The sequence below is a fragment of the Corvus hawaiiensis genome, chromosome 3 (assembly GCF_020740725.1).
Source record: "Corvus hawaiiensis isolate bCorHaw1 chromosome 3, bCorHaw1.pri.cur, whole genome shotgun sequence".
Classification (NCBI taxonomy): domain Eukaryota; kingdom Metazoa; phylum Chordata; class Aves; order Passeriformes; family Corvidae; genus Corvus; species Corvus hawaiiensis.
The window spans coordinates 67,524,173-67,550,013 of record NC_063215.1 but is presented as its reverse complement, the minus strand read 5'-3'; the positions used below and the strand labels follow the sequence as shown (position 1 = coordinate 67,550,013).

Sequence of the window (25,841 nt, the reverse complement as noted above, 5' to 3'; positions counted from 1 at the left end):
TTACTAATCAAACTTTATCCCTTTAATCAAGTTTCCAAGAATTAAGAACAAACAACGGTTTCATTATTGAAATTGCATACTTTAAATACAGAGTTTCACTACAGTTGTATCTAAAATCACTTTAATAGTGACAACATGCCATACCAAAAAAACCCCACTTTTTAAAAATTTTGTGTTTACTTTACAGGAAGCAGAAAAAGTGAATGAGATATCAAAAAGCTCTGTATCCTGCACTGTAATCTTGTTTCTCCATTTAGTGCAGTTTTCTCTTTACAGAAAAACACAAAACATGAAATTTATGCCTAATAAAATAATGACCATAAAATATTTTTATATTTCTCTTTTATTTGCAAAATTAATACATTTGTGCCAGATTGCATAAAGACCAATGGGTTTTTAAAACTTATCACTCAGTTTCTTTCTATTGCACACAGAATTTGAGAACATGACAAAGGAGGCCAAGTGAACATCATCTGGTGAAACTGAAAAAAGGTGAGAGAGAATCCCTTCCATAATTACCTTGAAGTCAGTACTACCTGACAGCTGCTAAGTGACTACAGAGGGTGAACATGACTGTGCCAGCCTAATCCCAAAACACCTAGCAAGAAACCATTGGTAACAGCCAAGCAATTCTGTACGAGGATCCCACAGAGAAGAGGAATGGGCTCAGAGTGAATGAATCACCAGCTCAACAGTCTGTTCAGGTCACGGGAGGCAGCAGCTTCACTGTCATGGGCAGTGCTGCTACCACCATTAAATATATTCCATGGGTAGGTTTCATTTAGGCACCAAAGCCAGACTACTCTGGACAGAGCCATGGAAAAAAAACCCAGGAATGTAATTTTAATAAGAACTGTAAAAAAGTCATCTCACTGAACCAAAAAAATTCAAAACAAGCACTTAACCAAGAGCAGAGAAACCTGAAGAGTCTTCCCTCTCTGTTACAACTACCATGGCACTTCTGTCCCAGGTCACAATGATGACTGTGCCAAGGAGCACCTTCTCTTGCAAGTACCCTGCTAATGTCAAGAACTACTCATAGAGTGAGGTGATCATTAACTTTGATTGAATGTGAACAACAATAGGACTCATTATTCATTTCACTCGTAGATGGCACAAAAAAAAAATTTTTCAAGGTGTACTGGAGCCCCGGTTACTAGATTTCATTCTGTTCAGTGGGTGGCATAAGGAGGGATTTCTGCTATTACAGAAGTGAGCTCCTCTACAGGGCAGTAACCCAAGTGGCAAGAACATATTACATCTTTCCTCGTGGTTTAGTCAGGGAAGAATTAAAAAGCATTTCACTGAGAAGCAGGGGTTTTTTTGTTACTGTCAAAAGAATGAGTTATTCAGAGCAAGAGTCTTCTAAATCTCTTCTGCCAAACTTATGGACCCAATATGAGCCACACAGCAAAACATGCATCCATGAATATATTACCTGACAAAGCAGTGTAATTCAAAAAGTCTAAATGCATTTGTGTAAATTCCACCAACTAAAAAAACATGATAACCATCAAATACTCCAAACTACAAACCCCCCACATGTTAATGAAGTGCTCTAAAGCATAGACAAACATTTGCCCTTACAATCTGTTTCTTAGCCATTATGTTTGCTGGCATCTTTCTAATTATAATTGGCAAAGATAATCCATTTTAAAAACACGTCCCAATTGTAAATAAAAAGCTAAGAAACAGTTAACATGTAATTTAATTTATTCTCTTTAGAAATGAAAGAACAGTCCTGTTGAAATGAATGGATTGAGTTCTACATCTCCAGGTGTTTCAAGATGCCCATGGAGTTGTGAAAAAAAATCCATTTGTTCTATTTCAGCTTTTTTGTACAAGAAAGAAAACTAGAGACAGATTTGTGGGTCTTTTTTATCATTTCTTATCATGGACAAGGCCTCTGTTGATAATCACAGGTGAACACCACAAGAAACAGCACTCTGGCATGATATTAAGTACCTTTCTGTTCCTGTAGTCATCTGCACAAAATATTACCCGAAATCAGAATCTTTACTGATCACTAATGAATTGACAGCACTCAGAACTCTGACTTTGCTACCCTTGCCAAATTTCAAATGGCATAACATCCCCACTTTATGTCATGGTGTTTTGTCTAGATACTGCATATTTTCTTCTTTTTTTTTTTTTTTAAGCCCATTAGAAAATACTGTTTTGTGGTGAAAAGAGTTGGCATAATGCATCACAAGGGAATTGCACCTTAGAGATTGCTAGAACAATTTATATGCAGATATTTTGAAATCACTTCAGAGAAATGTGCTACTGCATTTCTTTAATTGAAAACAAAGACTAGCACAGGAACTGGTAATTGAAGAAACTCTCAAACCCTCAAACCTGTATTACCTCCTCTGTAAATTAGATTTTGTTTTCCCTTCTAAGGGAAACACCTAATACTTACAAGAATGAGATTACGGATATAATTAGAATAAGAAAAAATTTTTTTTCCTCTGTTCCATTAGTTCTCTCCCTCTTCCCCACACAGGCATAAACCAAACATCAGGAAAGACTTTCTGAGGAGTCTTAAAACATGGAGATGCAGAAAATATTTTATTCCAGTCTCCCACAAAGATGAACACGATATAGGAGGTGATAAAATAGGATTTCTAAGACGCTGGTGATGCCAGCCACTTTGCAGGATTACAGAAAAGTAACCAGGGCAACTATGGCGTTTGATATCGATCAATTTAATGGTTGCAGCAAGAAATTGCTCTCCCTATGTAATGTCCTGCATGAGATTAAACTCACTGTGACCTCTTCTGTATTACCCTTTTGTTTCTTCTGCACAACACAAATATCTAATAATTTATACCATTGAAAGGTACATGGCTGAAGTACACTTAAATTATACTTAAAAGAAAAAGTGAGAAATACTAGGGAAATTATGCTTTCTGCACATTCATCATGTTTCCCTCATGGATACTTAATGATCATAGTGTTTCATTTATTATTCTGTTTCTCTTTAGAATATTTTTATTTAAATGCTACGTAATAAAGGCTTTATTTCTTTCATTTACTGTTACGGAGGCCAAGGATGTCTTATATAGTTATAAACAAACAACAACAGAAATTTTTCCCTATTGAATCTCAAACCTTTACAAACCAACCTATGAAAAACGTATTCAATAGCAAGTTTGCCAAACCTTTTGTCCAAACCTCACACTCTTATCACCTAAAGTGCACTGATGAATACTGTACCTTCTGTGTTTTATTCCCCTCCATATGCTCATTAGTTCAATTTAAAAAGTATGAAAGACTATGGGGTTTTTTTTTAGCAGTCCCAGGATTTTACAGATTAAGGTTTTCATTGAATTTTACTGCGACAGAGAAGACACAGACTACAAAAATATAAAATATTCTATAATTGGCATTAAGAAAAAAAATCAAACAGGACGCAAAAAGGATTAAATAAAATCACATCAACAGAGGCAGCAACATTTCACAAATCTGACTTAGACAGTAAGATAATTCAAGAGAAGAAAAGTGACAGGGTAAATTATGTGTATAAATTCAGTTCTATCAAATATCTACCACAGCCCAGGAGACACACACCTTGATAAACCTGGGCCAAAATCCTTCTTCCAGCTAAGCAGGATAGTTGATCCTTTCCAAAATGCTCCAAGCCAGACTGCCTCTGCCTGAACTTATAGGGCAGAGGAGGTTGTACCCTGGCTTTTTGATCTTTCCTATGCTTCATTACCTGATTAAATACAATCCCAGAAAGGGCAGATGTGCCAACTGTTAGCAAAAGGGGTGGAAAGAACCAACTGGACTCCAAAGCCACCACACCAAAGACCTTCCACTGAGCCACTTCTCTCTACTCATGTAAACACAAGCTACCTCTGGTGTCAGGAACCAAAGTGCTTCTTATCTGAAAATACAGACATCTTGCATCATTTTGACATTCTCCTTACAGATTAAGTGCTACCTAAAGTAATTCCTCCTGCCTTCTTAGGTGCGGTTCCCTAGTTTTTTTTAAACTACATTCTGTGTGCAATAAAGTTGCAGAGTGCAGTTGGTTCTTTCTCTTATTTTTCCCAAATACTCATCTTAACAGAGGCACATCATCATCATCTGCAGCTATGTCACTTTCTGAATATTTTACATTCAAGGACACTTACAAAAAGCTATCAAAATGAAGTAAAGGTAAAATTCATGGTTATCTAAAAAAAAGTGTCCTTATTCAGAATTTAAGTAACCTGATTTCGATTAGCGTTTATGTTTCAGAATTAATTTTAAAACTTCTCATTTTTCAGCCACCAATCATTGGATAATACTTTTATTATTCGTGTTCTGCTATACCATAAAATGAACAACTGGTATCTTAAATCTTCCCTCTGAACATAGAAGTCTTCCTGCAAATACAGTCAGTTGCTCTCAAATGATAAAAGTTTTGAGACTTACTGCAACTGTTCCTTCTAATCATGCTGTTTTTTATATCAAAGGCAACTCATTGAAAGACGTTAGTATAATTTAAAAAAAAGAGAAAATTAAGTCAGTTTCTCCCTCTTTCCTAGCTTTTCTTTCTATATAAAAACCACCATTAAATCCTATTGACTGTTCTCTTGAATTGTCTTACTCATGTAATCATTCCAAACAAGCAAGTTTTTCTTGTCAGTATTGTTTTTCTCTCTTCTTTAAACTGTGTCTGGAATTAAGTAACAGACAAAGATTTAAAAGGGTATTTAAAGCCAAGAGTACTCTCCAGCCTGATCATAACAAAGCAAATGAAGTTCAGAACTAGCTATTTCCTGCTTTATCTTCCACAATTCTCTGATTTATCTAGATGCTGCTGAAAACAATGAAGTTTAGATCAGTAAGAAATAAAAAATGTAGGAAACTGCCAAGGTCAGTCTGCTTTCCAGACTGTGAAGCTTCTGACATCCTCAAGCTTTTCAAAATAAATAAATCCTACCAGTTACATGTACCATCATTTTTTTCAAGACACAAGAATCAAGACATTGCTTCAGCAGCATATATCATGTTGAAAGTAGGGTAAGATTACTGGAAAAGTCTTATTTGAGATGCAGTAGTTAATTCTGTTGACTTCATTAAAGCCATCCTGAATATAAAACAGTGGTCTCTGATACTATAAAGACCTCAACCCTCAAAGAACTTGCCCTACACTTCTGCCCCCTTATTAAACTTCCTGTGCAAGACCACTAAAAACAATTTCTAAGAGATGTTGGGGTTTGTTTCTGAGCCCCAGCTGGCTTCATTCCACAGTCTAGCTCTAGGGCTGCCAACACACTACTATGAGAGCAAGGCCACTGTACCAGGGGATGCTTTGCCACCAACTGGTGAAAGATTGCACCTAGTGCACATACTGGAAAGACTTTCTTCTGAACCAGCAATGAAAAAAATGAAAAAAAAAAAAAGATTTCTCAAAAACTGAACTTTGGCTGAAGTAGGGTAAGAGAGATCCTCAGAAACTTAGAAGAATGTATTAGATAAGAAAAACAAAGATATGCATATGAAACATTCAAGTTTAAAATCTTTGCCTTGCTCAGCACAGATCAGAAGGTATATCTTAGCTTGTTCCATCTGTTCCTAACCCTGAATGTACTGGTGAGCTCCACAGAACACTCTGAGGCCCACTCATGTCCCCAGATCCAGCTATCGACTCTGATAAGGTAGAACAGGAACATGAATCTTTCAACACCCACTAAGGACATAACCACAAGAAAAAATGACAGGTTTAGAGTAGTTTTCCTCTTGCTTTCTGAAGTTTGCCACTTAGGCATTTTCTTTGCATTACTGCTGCAGGTATGATCATTTTAACAGCACTTCTGCCTGAGTCTGAGCAGTGAGTAAGTACGCCTCCACATCCAACTTCTGCCCTCTCCTCTTCCACTTGGGAGGGAGGCAGGAACCTCTTCTCCAGCGTGTCACAGTTCTCACTGCCCCTTGCAAAACTTTTGAGCAGAAGCACAAATGCTTTTATAGAGAATTCAAGGATGTTCAAAGTAGGTTTTTGCTTTTTCTGGTTACCTACTCAGACCCTTTAAAGAAATTAATCTTCATATGACAGTTTAAAAACAACTGTCACATCTCAAGAATGCTAACAGCTTTGATCGACATAGATTTATTGCTACCTGCTTTTCAAAGCTCTCAAGTACTTGTAAATTGTTTGAAGCACAAAATGTGGCTCACAGAGTTACAAGCAATACGCAATAGTAAAAAAACCCTCACATTCTTTTAAAATGAACTATCTTCAGGTCCAATTCATAGTCATCCTACAGACTTAAAAACCCTACTCTTTTCTTAAACCAAACTGGTAACATTTTAACACAGATTTCCTTCAGCCTAAAATGAAGTACTCTGGGTCTCACTCATACACAGTACCTTCTTAAAATTCCATTTACCTCTCTGGCAAAGACCTATCTTCCTCTCAAAGCTGCAATCTTTGACCTTAAAAGTACTGGCAAACAAAATAAACATTGGTAGAGTATGAAAAGCAAAGTTAGGGATTGCTCTGAGTAGAACACCTTGAGATCTCTACAGCTCTGTAACTTAGGTATTCCCCATTATTTTAGAAATAAATATCTTAATCATTCCTTTTGGTAATCAAGGTATTTGTAAAATTTACCTTAATATCAAGCACTATAAAAACTTCCATCAAGTAAAGAAGATGACAAAAGGACAGACAAGGCATGTCTATTGCCAAAAGAATTTTGCACAAAATGATGAATGGGCTCAATAGATATTAGTCACCACTGTTCTGCTCTAGGTTATAAACTTTGTAATTTTAAATACATTATTTATTCAGGGTTTTTTCCCTCTACAGTTTATACTCTGAGCCACACACATAAGAACAAGTTCAGTTTGAACACTGACAATGTATTACACTGGAGTGGCTCTGCTGTTTCTTGTCTGAGCGAGGTTTTTAATCAGGGTTTGTCATTTACTTCTTTTTACATATTTCTAAGTTAACAGCATGCAAAGCAATAAACATGACTTTATAGTATAGGCAGTGTAACTCTACATAGAGAAACTCTTGATATCATTTCTAGCAACTACTTAGTACCTATGTTTTTCTGCTAAGTTACGCTGATAGGACCCTCTGTTATGCTTAAGAAAAAAGAATCAAGGCAAACTTACTTGATATAATAGGGCACTTTGTTATGTGAAACAGATCTCTGCCATGGAAACTGTACTGAGGCTGAGGAAATAAAGAGAAGGTTGTTATTAGAAAGCACCTGTCATATTAAGAAATCTCTCTTTTATTTATTTTACAATTAATATGGTTATAATAAATTAAATGGAAACAATTAAAATTTCCCAGGCTATTTGCAGTAATTAGAAAAGCAGCAGAAGAAAATTATGGCAATCTATCAGGATGATTACAGACATCTATTTGATGCCATGCTGGAAATAAAACAAATGTGATTATTCTACTTCAAAGGAGGATGATAAATTCTGAGCAAGCAAGCTACTCATTTAAAGAAACTGCAGACACTTGTTTTCCTACCTCTGTAGGATTATTATCAGTTTATGCTTTTAAAATAAATGATTCCACTACTATAAATAATGTTCTACTACAGAACAAGAAGAAGAAACATCAACCTTATTTTTATTAGTTACAACCCTTACTTCCTATTTGCAACTCAAATTAATATTAGCACTGTATGGCCAAGAAAAAATGAATTAATCTGTAATCTTTGCAGAATTTATGCAAATCAGGTATCATCCACAATATCAGGAAGCCTTCTCTACACTGAGTCAAAAAAGGCATGAAGTCATGCATGACACTACAACTCTGCTGATCTAAACATCCCAGGGGACAAAAGGTAAAAAGTGTTCAGGCCAACAGGACTGCTGGTGTTCAATTTAAAAATAGCTATTTACTGAAAAACCATAGGTACACATATCAGAAATTACCAGACTAGTGCCTGGGTAATTAGGGTTTTAGCATTGAAAAAACTCTTTGCACTAGATTCTCTGCAGAAGCAAGATTGAAAGAACAGGTAGGACTAAGCAATCATCCCAATGAGATGAATTCACATTGCACACATTTGTCAGTGCTTCCAACAAAGAATGCGTGCTCTTGGGTCCTGATGCCTCTGTTTGGAACCTTGGAAAAATGAGACACTGCTTTGATCCACACTGGATCTCAAGTAATTAAACTCTCGATTAATGTAATTTTCTGCAAGCATGGCCCACTTTGGGATCCATCCCTCTGGGAAAAAAAAAAAATCCACTCAAAAAAAAAATACACTCTCCTCTTCCCTTAAGACCTCTCAAAACTGCAGTGAAGGCTTACAGGCTGTGTAAGCCCCATAGGCTGTTGCAGCTACAGACAGAGGTGGGTCTTGCTCTGCTACCAGCTGGCTGTTCCCCTAGGGGTTTCATGGCTGTGACCACTTCCTAAAGCACACAAAATTTCATGGTTTATAATTTAAGAAATATTCATGTACTGAAAGACAGATTAACTGGGAAGAATATTTGGGAAATTACAGGAATAAAGTAAACCACATTCTTTACTGGAAAAAAATAGAGAAAATTCCATCTTTATTTGAAGAAGAAGATAGCAATTGCAATAAAGAGGTAGGTAAAGAAAAAACATAGTAAAGGCTAAATGCTCAAATAGACATAGCTACCTAAAAAATAATCCTTAAGCCTTCATAAATCTGAAAAAGAAAAGGCAAAATCAACCAAATCGGTGAAGGTGGCCATCAGCTTTGAAGTTTCATTCTCTAGTGTTGCAATTTGATATCTATGGTGGCTCCTGTTCTAGTACACTAATTATATCAGCTAAGTAAGAATTTGCTTAAATACAATTTATTTGCTATGACAGATATAGATATTCTGCACTGACATAAAAATGAACTAAACAATGCAATCAATTAAATTACTAATGATTATGGAACAAGTAATGTTCTATTTATTTGGGAACAACTTTTGTAAAACATTGCCAGCTCTCTGCTGTATGGAAGTCTGGAAAATGAAATTACCTTTTTTTTTTAAAAAAACACTGATAAAAACTGAACATAGTAGTTATCAATTTGGCATTCACTAGCAGGCCTGCAGATATTGGTATGGCTTTGAGCAGGCCACTGGAGACATAAGCTGTTTGTTAGGGAACATGTGGAGTCAGTGCTCTGTGGATGTTCATGGATTCATCTTAGAAAGCATACAAGAAACATAACAGAGAGTAGTGGATCATCAGTCTTGGAAAAGAAATTAATTATAGAAAAAAGAAGTTACTATTTCTAAAGGCAGGAGACAGCAAAAGCAACCCTTTTGCAAAAATAAATGGACCTTTATCTGTTTTAGGGATGTGTAAAATTTACTGCTCAGTAATTAACTTGAAAAGTGCTTACCTTCCATCTCAAAAGCACTGAAAAGCAAATCAACCAAATTCTGCCTCCCAATGAAGGGAGGGGAAAAATAGCTCAGCAAAAAGAGCGATCATAGATTGCAGTGGCCTACTAATACAGCTTTACCTCAGACTCATAATGCAGAACATTGTATGAAGGGCTAATACATTGTTTGGTGGTCTTCAAAAATATTTTGAAGCTCTTTAATTGTGATGGTCTGCATGAATCCATGCAATTGGTGTTCCAAGAAGTCAAGCAGTAGTATCAAATGCTGCACTGTGTCTTTTTAGTAATGAAACATTTCTAGCCACTGCAGAGATGAAATCACTGGACTAACAGGGCTGGAACCAGGGTGCTGGATAATCTCATCTATGATCCCTTTCCCATGAAAGGTTGGACTACATGATCTTTTGAGGTCAGTCCCTTTCAAAGAGGGCTATTCTATCATTCTATGAATCTGATGAACAGGCAGAAATAGGTGTCTTGCTAGCAAAAATTCCTGATTAAATGACAACTGGGATCTAGTCAGTTGAAAATGGTGTGATGGCAAGTTATGGTTCCTTGTTAGTATTTGGAGGAAGAGTAACATGTAGGTGAGGTAAATTGAAAATAGCTGCTCTCAGATAAGCACAGAAAAAAACCTGCCCTCTAAGACAGAAGTGCATCTTTGGAAATGGAGATTTGCACAAGACATGCATATATAATCAATCTCAGTTTTAGGAGTTTGAGATTGTTTCATTCAGACTACTACTCTATTTGTTCCTCACAGTTAGAAGTCACTTATTGCTGCTAAAAAGGTTTGAAAATTTTGATTTAGAATACACAGTCTTTCAACCTTTCAGGATAAAGTCCTCAACTTTCCAGATTTAATCATTTTTTTATTATTATTTTACTTTTGAAGTTACTGTTCCTGACTTACATTTTACAGACATTACAAAAAGCTGTAGGTATAAGTTCTTTAACTCTGTCTAAAGCTCTAAAAAAGGTTGGGGTTGGGGTTTTTTCGGTTTGTTTTATTCTGTTGGGTTTTTTTTAAAGAAGCTTTAGTTGTACTTGGTGTGGGGAAAGAGGTTGTTTTTAACAAAGGGTTTAAATGGATGACTACATATTATTTGTTTTTCCAAAATTGTGTTACTTAGCTGTAATTCTTTGTGGTATCTACCAACATGCATCCTGGAAACTTTCCCTTTTTTACTTTGGTATGTAACATAAACCGAATGTCTCTTTAAGCCTGAAGAATATTCCCTAAACACGGCTGAGGAATGCTGATAAGGCACTGCAATAGTCTCTGTGGACATAATTCTATAAATGTTTTAACCAGCAACAAAACCAGTTCACCACTCAGACTTGTGGATGCGGTGTTTTATTGTGGCATGCTGTAAACCAATTCAAGGAAATGATCCGGGCCAAGACAAACAAAACCAGCCAACCTTTCCTGGCAAGCTTTACATGTGGACTCTTCCACTGATTCTCTTATTCTCAACTAGAATAAGAGAGCTAGAGTCTGAGAAACTTCTTCTACATTGTTTCCTAACCTGATTTATTTACAGACTAGACTGACTAGTCTCTTGAACAGTTCATCTGGCATTCTTCAGCAGTGCCAAAGGTAGCACTCTATCTATAGTCTTTTTAATAAATTATTACATAGGTGTACTGTCCATGTTACAAGTTTGAGAGCACAAGAGCTACAAAACCACTGTGGCAACAGTATGCAATATTTCTAATATAGCTTTAAAAAAGAAATAAATCATATACTTTTAAAGTTGTTTGCTTGATCTGTCAATTTAAAAACAGGACAAAATGGCTCCAGGAATTGCTGGTTTGCATAACAGCTGTAATATTTTATATACACTGCATCTGGTTTACTGAAAAACTAACTGTCAATTTAAAATAAGAACATCATTGTCACATAAGTCAAGAACAAAATCAAGATTTATTTAGTGGCTTAAATTATATTAACAGTTTAGCTATACAGTGACATACACTACTTCAGAATCTCTGGGAAAGAGCTGCTCATTTTTATGCTGACTTCTCAACTTCTGCAATAATGTTATCTTTATTATAGAAGCTCTTAGATAAAAACTGGAGAGGTGACTGAGTTAAAATTCTGTCTCATTAGCTCTGATGATGGCAGGTAGGTTGGAACATCAGGAAGCCAACACGGACCTTGATAGCACAACCTATCTATGTATAACAACTATATCAAAACTGCTCTCTTAGTATATGTGAGATTAGAGGCTTATACTTTTAAATGTTTATTTAAAACATGCAAGGATAGGTCCTGAGGAAGTGATGTATGCTGGCTTTTCCCAGCCCTTTACTTGAAGTTCCAGCAATGTATGACATGAAGTCTTTCATTAAAAAAAAAAAAAAAAAAAAATCCAGGCAGCTCTTCCTTTGTGCCATCCTAGCAAGTGTGGAAGCAAAGGAAATGGAAGAAAGAGCTGGCAAAGGATGAAAAGATGTGGTCATGAACATCCAAAGATTCTGGAACAGTCACTGGTCAGGCATTGCAGCAGAGGACAAAGAATAAAGCAATGAGGGCACAACCATCTCAGAAAGATAGAGTGGGAAGCACAGTAGTCACAATGTCAGTGACGTTATGATGAAACACCCCTACAAAAACAAGGAGGTAGATAATATCATGGAAGAGGAACTTCCTCAACCATTGGGAAACCTGGAGTAAAGATCAGTCAGTGTTTGAGAAAGCCATCATATGTTACATGTATCTATTAATTCAAGGAACTTACTGGAAAGAAAATGCTGTGATGCAGGTCCAAAATCTCGGTGTGCCTCCTGTAACTGTTTAAGGCGATCCTCTACAGACACCTACACATAAACACACACATACTCAAAATCTACATTGCGTGTACTTTGCAACACTAGGGTCATGAGAAGAAAATCACTTGTTTACAGTCCTTTTAGTGAAATCAATTTGTTTGTGTGTCACAGCAATTATTTGGCATCCACCTATTTAAGGCTACATTTTTTTCTTGTATCTGCTTAATGAGAATCATGTTCGTATCTTGCAGTGTTCTTGTGTGAGAACTGTAGATCAATAACGAACAACAGTAGTTTCATGGTGACTATAGCCAACTGCTGAAGTTCCTGACCTCCTCTCAACCCTTCTGTTGTCCAAATTCCCAAAGTCAGCAGGTCTCAGCCTGATTGCATTGATCTCACAGCTGCCTTTTCAGCACAGAACCATTTTGGAAGATACTGCTTCACTGGCTGACATGATGCCCCTCAGTTTAAACTGCTGTAGCACACCCAGCAGTACTTTGGTTGCTTGGGTAACCAAATTTGAGAGGACGAATACAACACCTCACCCCTCAAAAAAATCCACAAACAAAACAAGAGGAAAAATCCCACTACCAAACAATATTAGGGAAGAAAATGTCTGATATGACACAACAACAGCTTTGCCTCTCAGGAGTGACTCATTCAAGACTACTGGCCCAGAAACTGGTGCCCAGGTTTTGAAAATTCATTCCCACCACCCTCACTAGAGATGTGATAAGTACTTCCTACAAACACAAAAAAGAGAGAAAATTCAGAATTTGATAAATGAACTTTTAACTGATGTAAGAAACTTCACTAAATCATCCATTGTGAAACTATGTATGAGTTTCAGCTGTAATCAGGCACATTGATTTACCTTTCTTAGACTATTTAAGCACAATAATCGTAACTAAGCAATATGAATCTCTCTCAGCATATCCTCTTCTGCTTTTTATGCTACATTGCTATGGCTTTTATCTTGTTATAGCTCTACTAATACTTAAGTCATTTTAAGTGACATTTCCTACAGAAACTGAACATTGAAAGACAAAATAAAACAGCTTTCACACAAGCTGGAAACACAACAGAAATATTTACACCAGTTTTTGGTGACACAGATTTATGCAGTAAAACCTACTGCTACAAGACATACAAAAAACCATGCAGCATTAGTGCCCACTATTCCCCAGAGTTTAATGCAGTTTCCTGTGTGAATACACTGCTGAAATAGATTGAAAGGAAAAGCTTTTGGCCAAGCTACAGAAGAAAAGACAGCTCCTTTTGTTGCATTGGTACCAACAGATAACACCTTAGTGACAGAAGTAATGAACAAATGGTAACAATGCATCTTTTAAGAAAACAGAGGAGAGTGAGAAATATCCCTCCCCACACACCTACTGCACATATGCAGAAGAATACCTGTAAAAGTTTCCACCGCATGTTAAGATCATCCAGCTGACGAGACATCTTTAAAGATGGATAAAGGTCAAGCGGAGACAGCTGGCTGGACAAATCATTCACTGTTTTAACTTTTAAGTTGATGGGAGCAATTTCTTCTCTAAAAGCCTAAAAGGGTAAGAAACATACACTGATGTTCAATCCACATCTGAGCAGCACAGAAGCCACTGTAAGCTCCACATGGTGCTGACCTGCCCAGTGTGGCAGCTTGTGCTAAGTAACTGCACACAAGTCAGTCCCAGGCAAAGAAAACTTCACTCACTTCTATATTCTATGTATCACTTATATCCACCTTCAGGGAAAAACAGTATGAAACTTACTGAAATGCCCATAAGCAAAGTGCACCCCTAAATCAATTAAATTTATTATTTTTTGTGGTGCCGTATGGCTTTAAAGCTTTTCTTTGCAAAAAGAAATACACAATGCTGTATTAGGAGCTTTAGCAGCATACAGCCTGCCAAGTGTTCTAAAGAAAAATGTGTTCAGTAGCTATAGTTTCCAAGTATTAAGCAGCTGACAAAAATTCAATTTAAAAACTATTATTGAACTAGCAAAGCATGAAGGAATGTATCTTCTAAGGAAAAGGAGTACAATGTTTTACCTGATTAGAACCAGAGAGTAAAGCTATTACAGTGACTAAAAAGAAGTAAAGGTTTATTGAATCAAATCAAACTAAATACAGTATTAAGACAAAAACGATGCAAGTTTTAGTTACAAAGATGCATCAAACGTCGTTCTCACTGTGAGCAGTTAAGTGTTCAATCCCATAAACAGCTTGATTAAACATCATGGAAAAAGCCCAAAACAACTGTAAAGAAAGTATCTTCTTTGGACAATTCAATTATTTACCTCCCTTCAAAAATCACTCTCATCAGGCCAAGGAACAGAAGGAATATACTGTCAAGAAAGAAACACTGAGATTCTGGACAGCCAGTAGGCCCCTATTACTTCAGCAGATGTTACAGTTTTTCCACAGCAATGAAAATCTGAAAGACTGCTTTGGTCTACTTTACAGAAAAAGCCATTAAGATATGACAAATCACTTCTTTGCATGAGAACAAGGAGCTATTCAACATTAGCATCTTATTTCTTGCTTTAGTATCTATATTAAAATATAAGAGAGGCAGGACGAGATTCATTATTCTTCTCAAATCAACAGCAGTCTGGATATTAACTCGGCTTTGACTGCCTTTGTTTTAAAGATTTCAGTTCCATTAACCTTGAAAGTAACGACATAATTTGGAGAATGAGAATGCTTACACTGCGATATGTGAAATAAAGTAGCCCTGTGAATTCACAGACTCGGCATACATAGAGAGAATATCTACAGAAACCTGGTTGCAGCCCATGGACTTTCATTCTTCTAACACCAGCGTCCTATGCTGAAGACGTGGACAGTTAGGTAGACGACCCCCCTTCTAATGCTTTGCTGTTTCGGGTAAATTCAGCACTTACTACTAAGCTTCTGCTTCACAAATACAGCTTTTCAGTTTTTAAACTTAAGAATGAATATGGCAGTCTCCTCTAACCACATGTGCATACCCACACATTCTCCTGGAATCCATGATATTCACTGCACTGTACTGTTTCCAGTCACCTCTTCTGGCCAATGCTAATTATCAGAGGATATTCCTTCTTGTGGAGCTCTGCATTACTAGGTCTCTACCCAATCCATGAAGTTAAGCAGGGGACAACTATTACTCATCATGAGCAGCCATGCATTGGGATGCTGAGCCCTGCATGGGTGGCCTGGAACCCAGGCAGCAAGAACTAGCTTGCCCACAAAAACATTATAGAGTAGAATGTGTTCTTCAGTTTGAAATCCTGATGAGAAGCCCGGATAAAGTAAAAGCAAATGCAAATATTCACCCATACAAACAAAAATAGACAGTAGATGTGTTCAGTTTGTAGAAGTTAAGGAAGAGAAATTAAAACTATGTATGTATTTCTGTATGATTGAAAATGCTATAAATGTTTTCCTGACAAGAAGGTTATATACGTGATGGCCAAACAGATCTATGTGCGTATGCAATCCCAGCCAACACCGTGAATACGTCCCAGCACGGGACTTGAGACCTCAGATACCATCTTTAAAGACTTTACACCGCACATGAGAATTTCAGCATAAGAGTATATAAATATCTAATATGACTAGAGGGACTAGAATGGAGAGGTCTGACACACACACAGAGGCTAAACATTCTCCAGGAGTTCCACACTTACTGTAGTTTTCTCAATGTGATCTGGTAATGAATCTATGAGCAAGTCTCCTACAGGTTTCCAGCCATTCCTCACATTTTCAGCCTCCTTCAAATCAGCATCAAGGTCATCCATGGCACACTGAAGGTCTTTCAGTTTTTCTAATGCTTTGTCCACTTGCTTCTGCCAGATACTGGCACTGGCATTTAGGTTCTCCCATTTCTCTTTTACCTCTGACGACTGCTTACGCATAGCTTTGGCAATCTTCATGGCTTTCTCCTCAGCGGTCAATTCTGCAGAGTGAAAGAACAGTTACGCTGTTTATTTCTTATTTTTGCCTAGTTAAACAGACAGTGCTCCTGAAATACACACTCAAGACAGTCAGCAAGTCCAGTGTCAACTGATAACTTATTTCAGCAGGTACAAGGTAGAAGAAAGTCCACCTTGCCATAACTGAAATAAACCTCAAGCACTCCTGCTGACAACCATTCCTGACTTCCATATATTATGACACTCACAAAGTAAAAGCAGCTTACTGCCGATTTGTTACTTTTGGAGGCACAGGGAAAGGAAATGTATCATCTTCCTTCCTTCCTGGAAACTTCAACAGGTAATCTTTGGACCATTTCACATAGAAAGAGCAAGGACATTACTTTGTTTCTGGATCTCTTACCACCACCTTTCACCCTGGCACCAGGATGTCTCTTCATATTCAGTAGCAAAACCCAAGTCATACTGAGTTCCACGCAGGGTGTGGTTCTGCAGCACTACATTGGTTTTTCTGTGTTAACACCAAAGTCCTAAAAGGCTGGTTTAAATAGATTTTCCAAACCTACAAATGTTCTGTGAAACTATTGACTGAAAAAAAATCAAGCTTACAGTGCACTATTTCTCACAAATTTCAGGCTTATGTGTCTAGATCCCACACAACCCAGCAAACACGGAAATCCCATTCAAGTCAGCAAAGACAAGCTGCCAATGGTCTTTGCAATAAGAAAAGCTAAGGTAGGGACACACACAACCTCAGAATGTGGTCACACATTATTTCAGTAAATTGCTTATATTGAAATCCCTGGTCCCTGCTGAGTCTGCACGACATCAGGCATAATTCAACACCAGCCCTCTTTGACAACAAGAACTGACAACCAGTCAGTTGCTGGCTTCTCTCACCTCCACAATACATGATTCCTGCATACCAGTCATGTAATTTTATCTGTAAGAAAACATGATGCTTTCTCTGCACCTTCAGTTTGAGACCGAGAAAGACCCAGACAGCCAGAAAGCTAAAAAGAAAACCCTAAAACATCCCCAGCAGGTCTTGCTGTCTACTGCCCAGAGGGTCCTTGCTGAAAAAAAACTCATGAGGAGCTTCCTTCATCAGGGAAGAGCTGCTTCAGTAATGACAAACAAACACAGCCAGTCTCAGAGGATTCCCCTTCTACATAAAAGCAAGCAGAGGAAACTATATAATGCAAAGACCAGAGAACAAAAGAAGGAGCAGAGACGTGACATGCACTGAAACTAAGCCAATTGGCCTTCTATTCAGTTCTATATAAAAGCCCTGGAAAAGGTTTATCACAGTACTCTTGTGATTAAAATTCAAGTGTTGCCTATGAATAAATTATACACAATCGTGCAAAGATGAAAGTACCATTTTTTTCAGAAGTCAGAGGAGACATACAATCTTCCACTTACTGATAAACTGTCTTTAAAATCATTTTAACTGTCTAAGCTTGGAGTTGCTAATGTGGTGAAGGAGGGTGAGAGGGCAACACACCAAAAATGGTGTGGGAGGAAAGCTTTTGCTTTACAAAGGCCAGATGAATGTCAAAGTAAATGCACAGTTACGGTTGCAAAAGTTACCCTACTATGCCTCTTGTATGCAACTGTTGTCCCACAGCACCCAACAAAGAAAAGCATATTGCAAGTAATTAATACAAAATAAAACATTAAAATGTATTCCAGTTTGTTGTTGAGAATCCACTTTTTTCCAGATAAAAAAGTAACATGGAGTTGCTTGGATCACAACCAGAGTTTCTGCCCACCAATTCCACTTATTTGTCCTGATTTTTCTTTTAAAGTTTTTTTCAAATCTTGTTAGCCCATATTACTCCTGGTATATGCTTGACTACGAATACCCGAAGAGTATTCAACAGCACAATCCAGATGCCATCTGGGAAAAAACCAAAACCAACCAACCAACCAACCAAAAATCAACCCACAATGAAATTATAATTTGCATTATAATTGTTGATGTAGGGAGGACAGAGTGCTGCCCAAAAGCACAAGAACATTGCTGGGAAGTGGTTATGTAGGAGAAACAGAAAACGAGGAATGAGGAGCAGTAACCAGAGCACAGTGGAAGGCAAGAGCAATCAGTAAGAGCCAACAGCATCAAGGGAAGGGAGGCACACATCCAGCCTGTGGGTTGTGGTGCATGTTTTGACCTCAAAAGAGAGCCATTTGAAGAAAGAGTGCAGCTGAATGGTACAAAAGACATTGTGAGCTTACCAAAATATTCCAGTGACTTGCTGGGTGTCAAAAGCTATCACGTGAGAGCACTGCCTGTGTGTACTCTGCCTGCAAAAGCAGAGGTTATACCCAGGCTAAGGGACACCACAGTGGCAAGAAGGTACTGCAGAAGAGAAACTTGGAATGAAACGGCCGTGAAAAAAACCTGCAATGCTTAATCAGATGCAAAGAGATATGAACTATATATGTAGCTCTGAGATACAGAGATGTGGCAGTAACCTACAATTTGCAATACTGACACACCAGAATAAAGATGAAGACCAAAGCTATGCTGTGATAAATTGCACCTTGTCTCTCGATTTACAGCATTTCACAGTAGAATAAACTGCATCATAGTAAACCACAATTTTGGAATGATCTTTACCCCAAGTTTTGCAAAGAAAATATTTCTTTATTTCTTTTGAAAAGAAATAAAGCTTAAGCTCTCAGCAAAACTCCTTCAGAAGAGAAAATTCTTTTACACAGAAAAGAAGAGCTACAAATTACTTATGTATAGACATCAAAGAAGTTGTTACCTTAAGTAATTTTGGAGTTATTCACCTTTGAGAATAATATTATTGAGGAATGAATGGGAATTCACTGCAGTCCAGTGACAAAGGGGCTGTGAACAATCTAGAAGTCAAGCTGCACCTAAGGAGCAAAGTTTAGCATCACAGGTTCTCTCACAGGTTGAGGTATCCTATGATACAGCTATCGGTTGTGGGCAACCAGACCTCAGGAGTAAAAGTTGCAAGACTATAAATGAGGACTAAAGGGAGCACCTAGACGTGGAATACTTTACATAAGGCAATACTGAGCTTCATTGAAAGGGGACAGAAAGTCGCAGACCTATTGGAGGAAGCCTCCTCTCTGGTATCTTGAACATGTGAATACAGGGGACACTATACCCAGAGACTAGACTAAGTAGAAGTTACAGATATGCAAAGCTGCAGTCTACCATTTTGATCCAACATAATGCAGTCGCATCATCCTTTATCTGCTGCCAGAGCCAAAACCTACCAATTCTGCATAGAAGAGCAGAATGCTGCAAGGCCTGGGCAGTTCTAAGCTAGATTATTAGCCAGTTAAAAAGATCAACCGCTTGACAAAGAACACATAGAAAGCTTTTTAGTAAGAGCTGAAAATCTTGCAAAACTCTTTGGCTTAAAGGTACCCACCCAGCAGATCCAATGAGTGCTTCTTGCTCTAATAGAGGCAATAAGAAGAAAAGGGGCTGTAGCAATAAATGGATTGGATGTAGCACTTGGGGATAGGTTCAGGGGTGGTTATGGTGGTGCCGGGTTAACAGGTGGACTAGATGATCTTGAAAGTCTCTTCCAAGCTTGATGATTCTGGTATTAGAAGAGGGAAACAACAGCCTGACTTTATTTGTCTGGCCAGCTAAAACAAGGCAGCTTTACTCACAAAAGAACTAGTCACTTATTTGGGGATGGGAAAAAGATTCCAGAATGACTGGACTGATACAAATATCCCAACAGAACTGAAACCCAAAACATCTTTTATGACCATTTGTCAAATAAGTGTTATCGTGCAAGGATATCTACCACATATTGTATTTGAAAAATATTCATTCATTGCAAGCCTGTTTTATTTCACAAAAGCCTTTGAAGTGCTTGCAAACTTGCACTAAGAAGACATTTACTAGGGAAATAGAGCAAAACATGTGCTTTTATGAGCTATAAAACCATTCAGCATACATTCATTTAAGAGAAATACATCTTGTATAACTTAATGTTTTCCATCATGAAAGCCCAACTTATTAAAGAGCAACACGTTACTTCTTTTCAAGCAGAGATTACATTCTTCAAGATACTAGTTGCACAGCATAGAACTGTAAATCTCAAAGAAAGTGTCTTAACAGTAAGAGTTTTCTCATATTAGTTTGGAATTCATTTAATCAGCCTCTCATCAAACAAACCAGCACACAGAATTTCTTTTTGCTGTGAAAAAATTTTACACAGTAGTCATTGCTCTTTTGTTTCTACTTAATATAAAGTATTCTCAATCATGACTTTGATCGGTGTCTTCCCACCCCTTTTTTTTAATGGTATTTATTACATTATCTTCACTTCAGCAGCTGCTCAGAGAGCAAGAACAGCCTATATTCACGGGACCATATGTTTACCAGAGAGGACAGATAGTAACTGACCTTGCAGTCAGGGAAAAAAAGTCCTCTTCCGCAGCGAAAAAGAAACAATCTTGATTTTAATATAAATTTTTGTCACAAACAAAGTACTGAAAGCTCCAACAGCTTCTCTGTGTCTCTAGCAAAGACTAAGTGCCACAAAAGGAAAACCTTCAGGCCTGAATTTTACAGCATATAGTTTCCTTGAATGCTTACATATATGGATAATACCAGTGAAGAAAATAGTTTTTACTTAAGAATTTATTTTACATCCCTTGAAGTATTTGGCTGTTGCAGTTTTCATTCTAAGCAACTGTGATTGATCCTTATTATGTGGCCTTGAACTAGTGATCTCTTTCCATCTTGCCAAAATTACATTAATTTCCATTCACTTTTGCTATATTCTTAACCAAATATACTGGAACTGGAGATAATTTCATGTTCCCTCCTTCTCACATGATGTCAAACATTGTCTCTTCCTTGGTTCAATCAATCTTTGCAGCAAAAAGAATGGATGACACAGCACTGTATTCATTATGAAAACTTTCAGACCATTTGAGTAGGCACAATGGCACTCCCACGCAGAAGATCCAAAATGAGTGCTATCATTGCATCATGAAATCTTTATCATTGCTGCAGACAAAGCATCGTCTGAGCTTCTAACAATCTTGACAGAAAACTTAGTTCTGATGGGATGGGAACAGGAAGTTTAAAGAATAAGCAGCAATTGGTTAAACGCAGCAATTAGTCAGACTCCGAGCGCCCAACCATCCAAGCATAACCCAGTATTTCACCTTCTTCTCCTATTCAAATAACTATTGCATATTTAGTTAAAACAAGAGCAAAGAGCACAGCCATTTTCCTTTATGCCCACTTAGGTTTTCTTATACCAAAACTGAAAGTTCTTTAAACTAGAGAAATGTAATTAAATAAAGAGTGAATGAGAAAAGTCTCTTCAGGATAAAAGACACATTATCTCTGGTCTACAGAGGACAAAATTGCACAAGTAGAGCAAATGAAACTGTTAACGTCATGTATGATAAATAGCTCTGGTAAAGGCCTGGTGTATGGACTCCAGATAAAGACAACTGAGAACAATACCAGCAAATACACGTCTTTTAATAATGATTGTTGATATTTCCCAGTGGGTCCTGGTGGTGAAGACAAAGAAGGATGAAACAAAGAAAATAGCTTATAGGTAAAAGAGATAATTAAGTCATCCCATAGCATCTCTCTCCAGAAAACTAATGGAGATTACAGCAATCCTGGGAACCAGACATTTATCCAGCATAACCAGTGTCATTTGTCAACATAAACAAACCACACACAATACTTCTCATTATAAACATGCCAACATTTTGCAATAAATGGTGTGATCCAAAGCAAGTTCACAATACTTCTGCATAGTGGAAACCCAAACTTCATGTTGCTCCAGGAACATAAACGAGGTACGAGTTCAGTTTTATTATGGTCCTGCCACAATCCCCTGTTAAAGTATCACCAAGCTGTGTCTTCTCCCAATTGCTGATAAAGGGAAAGTATCAACGGAGAGAGGGTCATTACCACTGTATCTCAGTTACTCAAGGCAAGCAACAAATTAATCCTGTTTCTTTTCAAAGCACTGTGACTGCAGATTGTAAGAAGCCTTTTACTTACTCTGAAAATCAATAAAGATTTTTTTTTGGCACTGCACATATGGCAGGTAGCTCCTCAGCATGACTGCAGGAGACATACATCCCCTAACAGCATTTCAAAACAAACCAAAGGCACCTATTTTATTCCAAAACAGTACAAAACCAGAAAATACACAAGTTAGGCAGCACAAAAGATACGGCTCCCTGTTTTGACAGCACCCTTTAGTGACCACACAGGACTTAAAAACATCCATGTTCTGAACTTTTCTGAGCTTCTAAGCAACTCTTCTCAGCCTGTTTTCTCCTTCAGAGACATTACATTTTTTTATTATTCTGCAATTTCCAATTTGCTTTCCTGAAGCTCATTTACAATGTTTTTGACCTGTGTTTGCTCTAGAGAATAAGAAAGGCATTTTCTTTCACATAAAGGTCCTAACCTTTGACAGCCATCAGTCATCTGCACTGCTCGTGACATAACTGAAAATTTTCTGGCAACAAAGCTTCACTGGTTTCTAGGGCCTTTTAAACAAGGCAACAGTTAAACTTTAATAACATGCTTCCACCCAGAAAACATCCCATATTTCAGGTAAAACTGGGACACAACAGAGGATAAAGGACAAGAATGAATATGACTATGTTTGTATGCCAAGGTCCTCATGAATAAAAAAACCCGAAAACAACCAACCAGTAATAAAATTAACCACTTTGAACTTAGGCCCACCTGCTTCCATTAAAAAATCAGGCTTTAAAATCCTCTAAGTTTGCACTCACTCCACACCACTCAGCAAGTGGAAACAATTTCCTTGAACTTTACTAATATGTATCCAAGCAGACAACCATGTAGACTCTACAGGAAGAATTTCAAGGCTTTACCCAACTGGACTAAACTTGTAGGGTGACTAAGAGATCTACCTTGAAAAGGAGAAAGATAATTACTTTGAAATTCTCTCACGGGTAACTGCACATTTCTCTTACCTTAGGAAGAAACTCTTAAAAGTCCCAAGTGAATGAGCTCCAACTAAAACAAAAGCAGCAATGTTCAAAATAGTGTAAGTACTTTCCGGATATGATTCCACTGACTGCCAGTGGGCCATACCCTCTTCCTTCTCCTAAGCACTTCTAATTTCAGACTCTAGACTTCATATTCAGTCCAACTACACAGCAGAGAAAAAAAATATTCCAGTGGTGTGTGATAGCTAGAGAACAAACAAAAGAGATTGAGAATAGAAATGCTGCCTTTACATTAGTAAAGAGTAAATTGCCTATTTTCAGTGAGATCTTCCTTGCAAAAGGAAAAGTTATGGCAGAGAAATTTACCTAAATGTGGTCAGTGGTGGTAAGCAAAAAAGTTCAGCTTTTATTTATGTCTGAAACAGGTGAAGATACTGTGCCTCTACAAGTGTAAATAAAGTATCTACATGCCATTCACTGATCCTTATTAATATATTTCTTTTACAATACAGATGTGATTGATGGGGCTTTCTATTCAATTAATAGGAGGTACAGATGGCAAATACTTATTTTTAAATGCTGTGTCTATCACAACAACCTTTGCTACGAAATAGCAGCTTTCAAAGATAGGAATCTAATTGTCCTAAGAAAACTAAGGGTTACTGAAGTAGTTGGATAACACTGGAGACTCCCAGAACCATTCGCTATTACACTGAGAATCAGTGTAGTGGCCTGTGATAACCTGCTAGGATGTTCCACTGCTTCAGCAGAATTTTAAGGACAGAACTTCATCAAAGCTGTATCATCAGTTCACAGAACCCAGGGGACATAAAATATGATTTCTGCTTTCCTTTGTCTCTCCAATGGCCTGTAACCTTACTAACAGTACATGGATTTAAGAAGCCAGCTGTAACTATGCCATAGAGAATTATAATTAACATTTTTAGATCAAAGTTTTTTCCTATACCATGGACAAGTGATAAAAAATGCTAAAAACATGAGCATTTTCAATTTCTTTAACCTGTCCATGCATGAAATGCAGCAGCTGGCTTATCAATCAGTTCCACCCAGATGCTGAGGCAGCTCAAATACAGGAAGACAGTGAAGCTTGCTTTTTTGTGATGGGGCCTCTCTACAGAAACATGGCAAAACAAAAACAGAAGAAAAGATAGATAGGAGATACAATTAACTAGGAAAGTAGTTTCCTGGAAGATGAAGAACTCTGTCTGAATGTGACAGTTACTCTCTGGTGTAGCAGAAGGCCAACACAGGAAGCATAAGGTGAAGATGGGAAAGAAGAAACCAAGGCTTACTCATAACCTGATTCTATATTCTTGTCATATACTTGAAATTAACAAGACCATTATAGACAATAATGGGTTATCATAAGGCATCCTATAAAAAACGTTCTCTTTGGATGGAACAATATATGTATATATGCACAGGCCCTCAAAACAGGTCTCAGACAGATAAGTTCAAAACGGATTCTTATCAGTTGTCTCCTAAATCCGTCTCATTCCTTGCCCTTGCAACAACGCCCTCCCAAGCATGAAAAGACCTATGGTGAAGGAAAAAATAATAATAAATATTGACTTAAAAAAAAAATTAGATTGAGAGGTTGAAGAAAATGGAAAACAATTTTACAACCTTTATCATCTTCAGATTAGCTAACCATTCCCCCATAAAGACCCCTTCCCTTATAGAAGGTAGGAAATAACCTCAAGAAACTGTGATTTTCCAATTAATGCAAGTTTGAGTTAGTAAAATAGTTTTGCTATTTGTCCTATAGAACCAGCTAAAGCAATGTTCAAATCAAGATTGTAGTGTTGACTGTCAATATTTTTAGAAAACAGACTGTCAGCTTAGAAACCATAACCACACTCCTTCACCTTTATCAATATGAAGTGGACTTCATTGGAATTAACAAGTTAACTTTAATCAACTACAGAGAACACCAGTGATCAAGACACTGATAGAAAATAAAAAAAATTAACATCTTAAAAGCAAACTAAAGCCCACACCCTTCACTGAAAGTGCTTAATCAGAAGAAAAATGCTGTGTGTCTGGCTGTCTTCTAGCTCAGAGATGAAGTTTTCTGGAGATTGGTGGCATCAGTTGTCAGAAAAAAATTATTAGACTCACTCCTGGGTGAAAATTAACAGCTTATTACATATATATGAGATCAGAAAAAATGATTCAAAGACAACTTTTGGCCTGAAAGTCCATTAATCTACAGAAAGTGAATGTCCATTTTTGCACAGGGTGTGAGTGCCAACTGCTGGCAGCAGGAGCTTCACAGGGGTCTCTGGGAGAAGAGGCTGGGGCTGCCCTGTGCCAGGGACATCAGACTCCAGACAACTCACCACAGGGCACACCTGAGGCCCTCAGCCACACTGGTGGCACCTCAGGGAAGTGTATTTAAGAAACAGAAAACACCAGAGGGAAACAACAGGAGAAACAGCAGTGGGAACACCAAGATCGGAGGAGGAGGAGCAAACCCATGGTAGGGCAGATATTCCACATGGAGATAGCACACAGAGGAAAGGCGTGAGAGGAAAGATGGAGAAAGAAACTGCTAGGCTATAACCATGGAGTCACCACCTTCCCACCCTCTCATGCCACTTGTTGCCTCTCTGAGCATGACCAGCATCACAACAAGGGGACAAGGAGACAGGAATGAGGGAGTCAAATTGAGTCTGTGAAAGTGGGGAGGAAATGGTTTTAATGTTTGCGAGGTTTTTTCCTCACTGTGAACCAATTTAGTATTTAATTATTTATTTAAATGGCAATAAATTGTTTTCCCCAAGCTAAACCTGTTTG

At 37.6% G+C, this 25,841-nt stretch overlaps 1 protein-coding gene across 7 annotated transcripts in view; it reads right to left on the bottom strand.

Annotated features, from left to right (window-relative positions):
* The window catches only part of UTRN (utrophin), a 356,635-nt gene that overhangs the window by 64,028 nt on the left and 266,766 nt on the right, over window positions 1–25,841 (bottom strand). For all 7 annotated transcript variants that reach the window (XM_048296202.1, XM_048296200.1, XM_048296204.1 and 4 more), the window contains 4 exons: window positions 15,804–16,072; window positions 13,542–13,688; window positions 12,092–12,170; window positions 7,123–7,183 (listed from right to left, as the gene is read on the bottom strand). In XM_048296202.1, coding sequence (XP_048152159.1) covers window positions 7,123–7,183; window positions 12,092–12,170; window positions 13,542–13,688; window positions 15,804–16,072 — 556 coding nt within the window. The remainder of the gene's footprint in view (window positions 1–7,122; window positions 7,184–12,091; window positions 12,171–13,541; window positions 13,689–15,803; window positions 16,073–25,841) is intronic.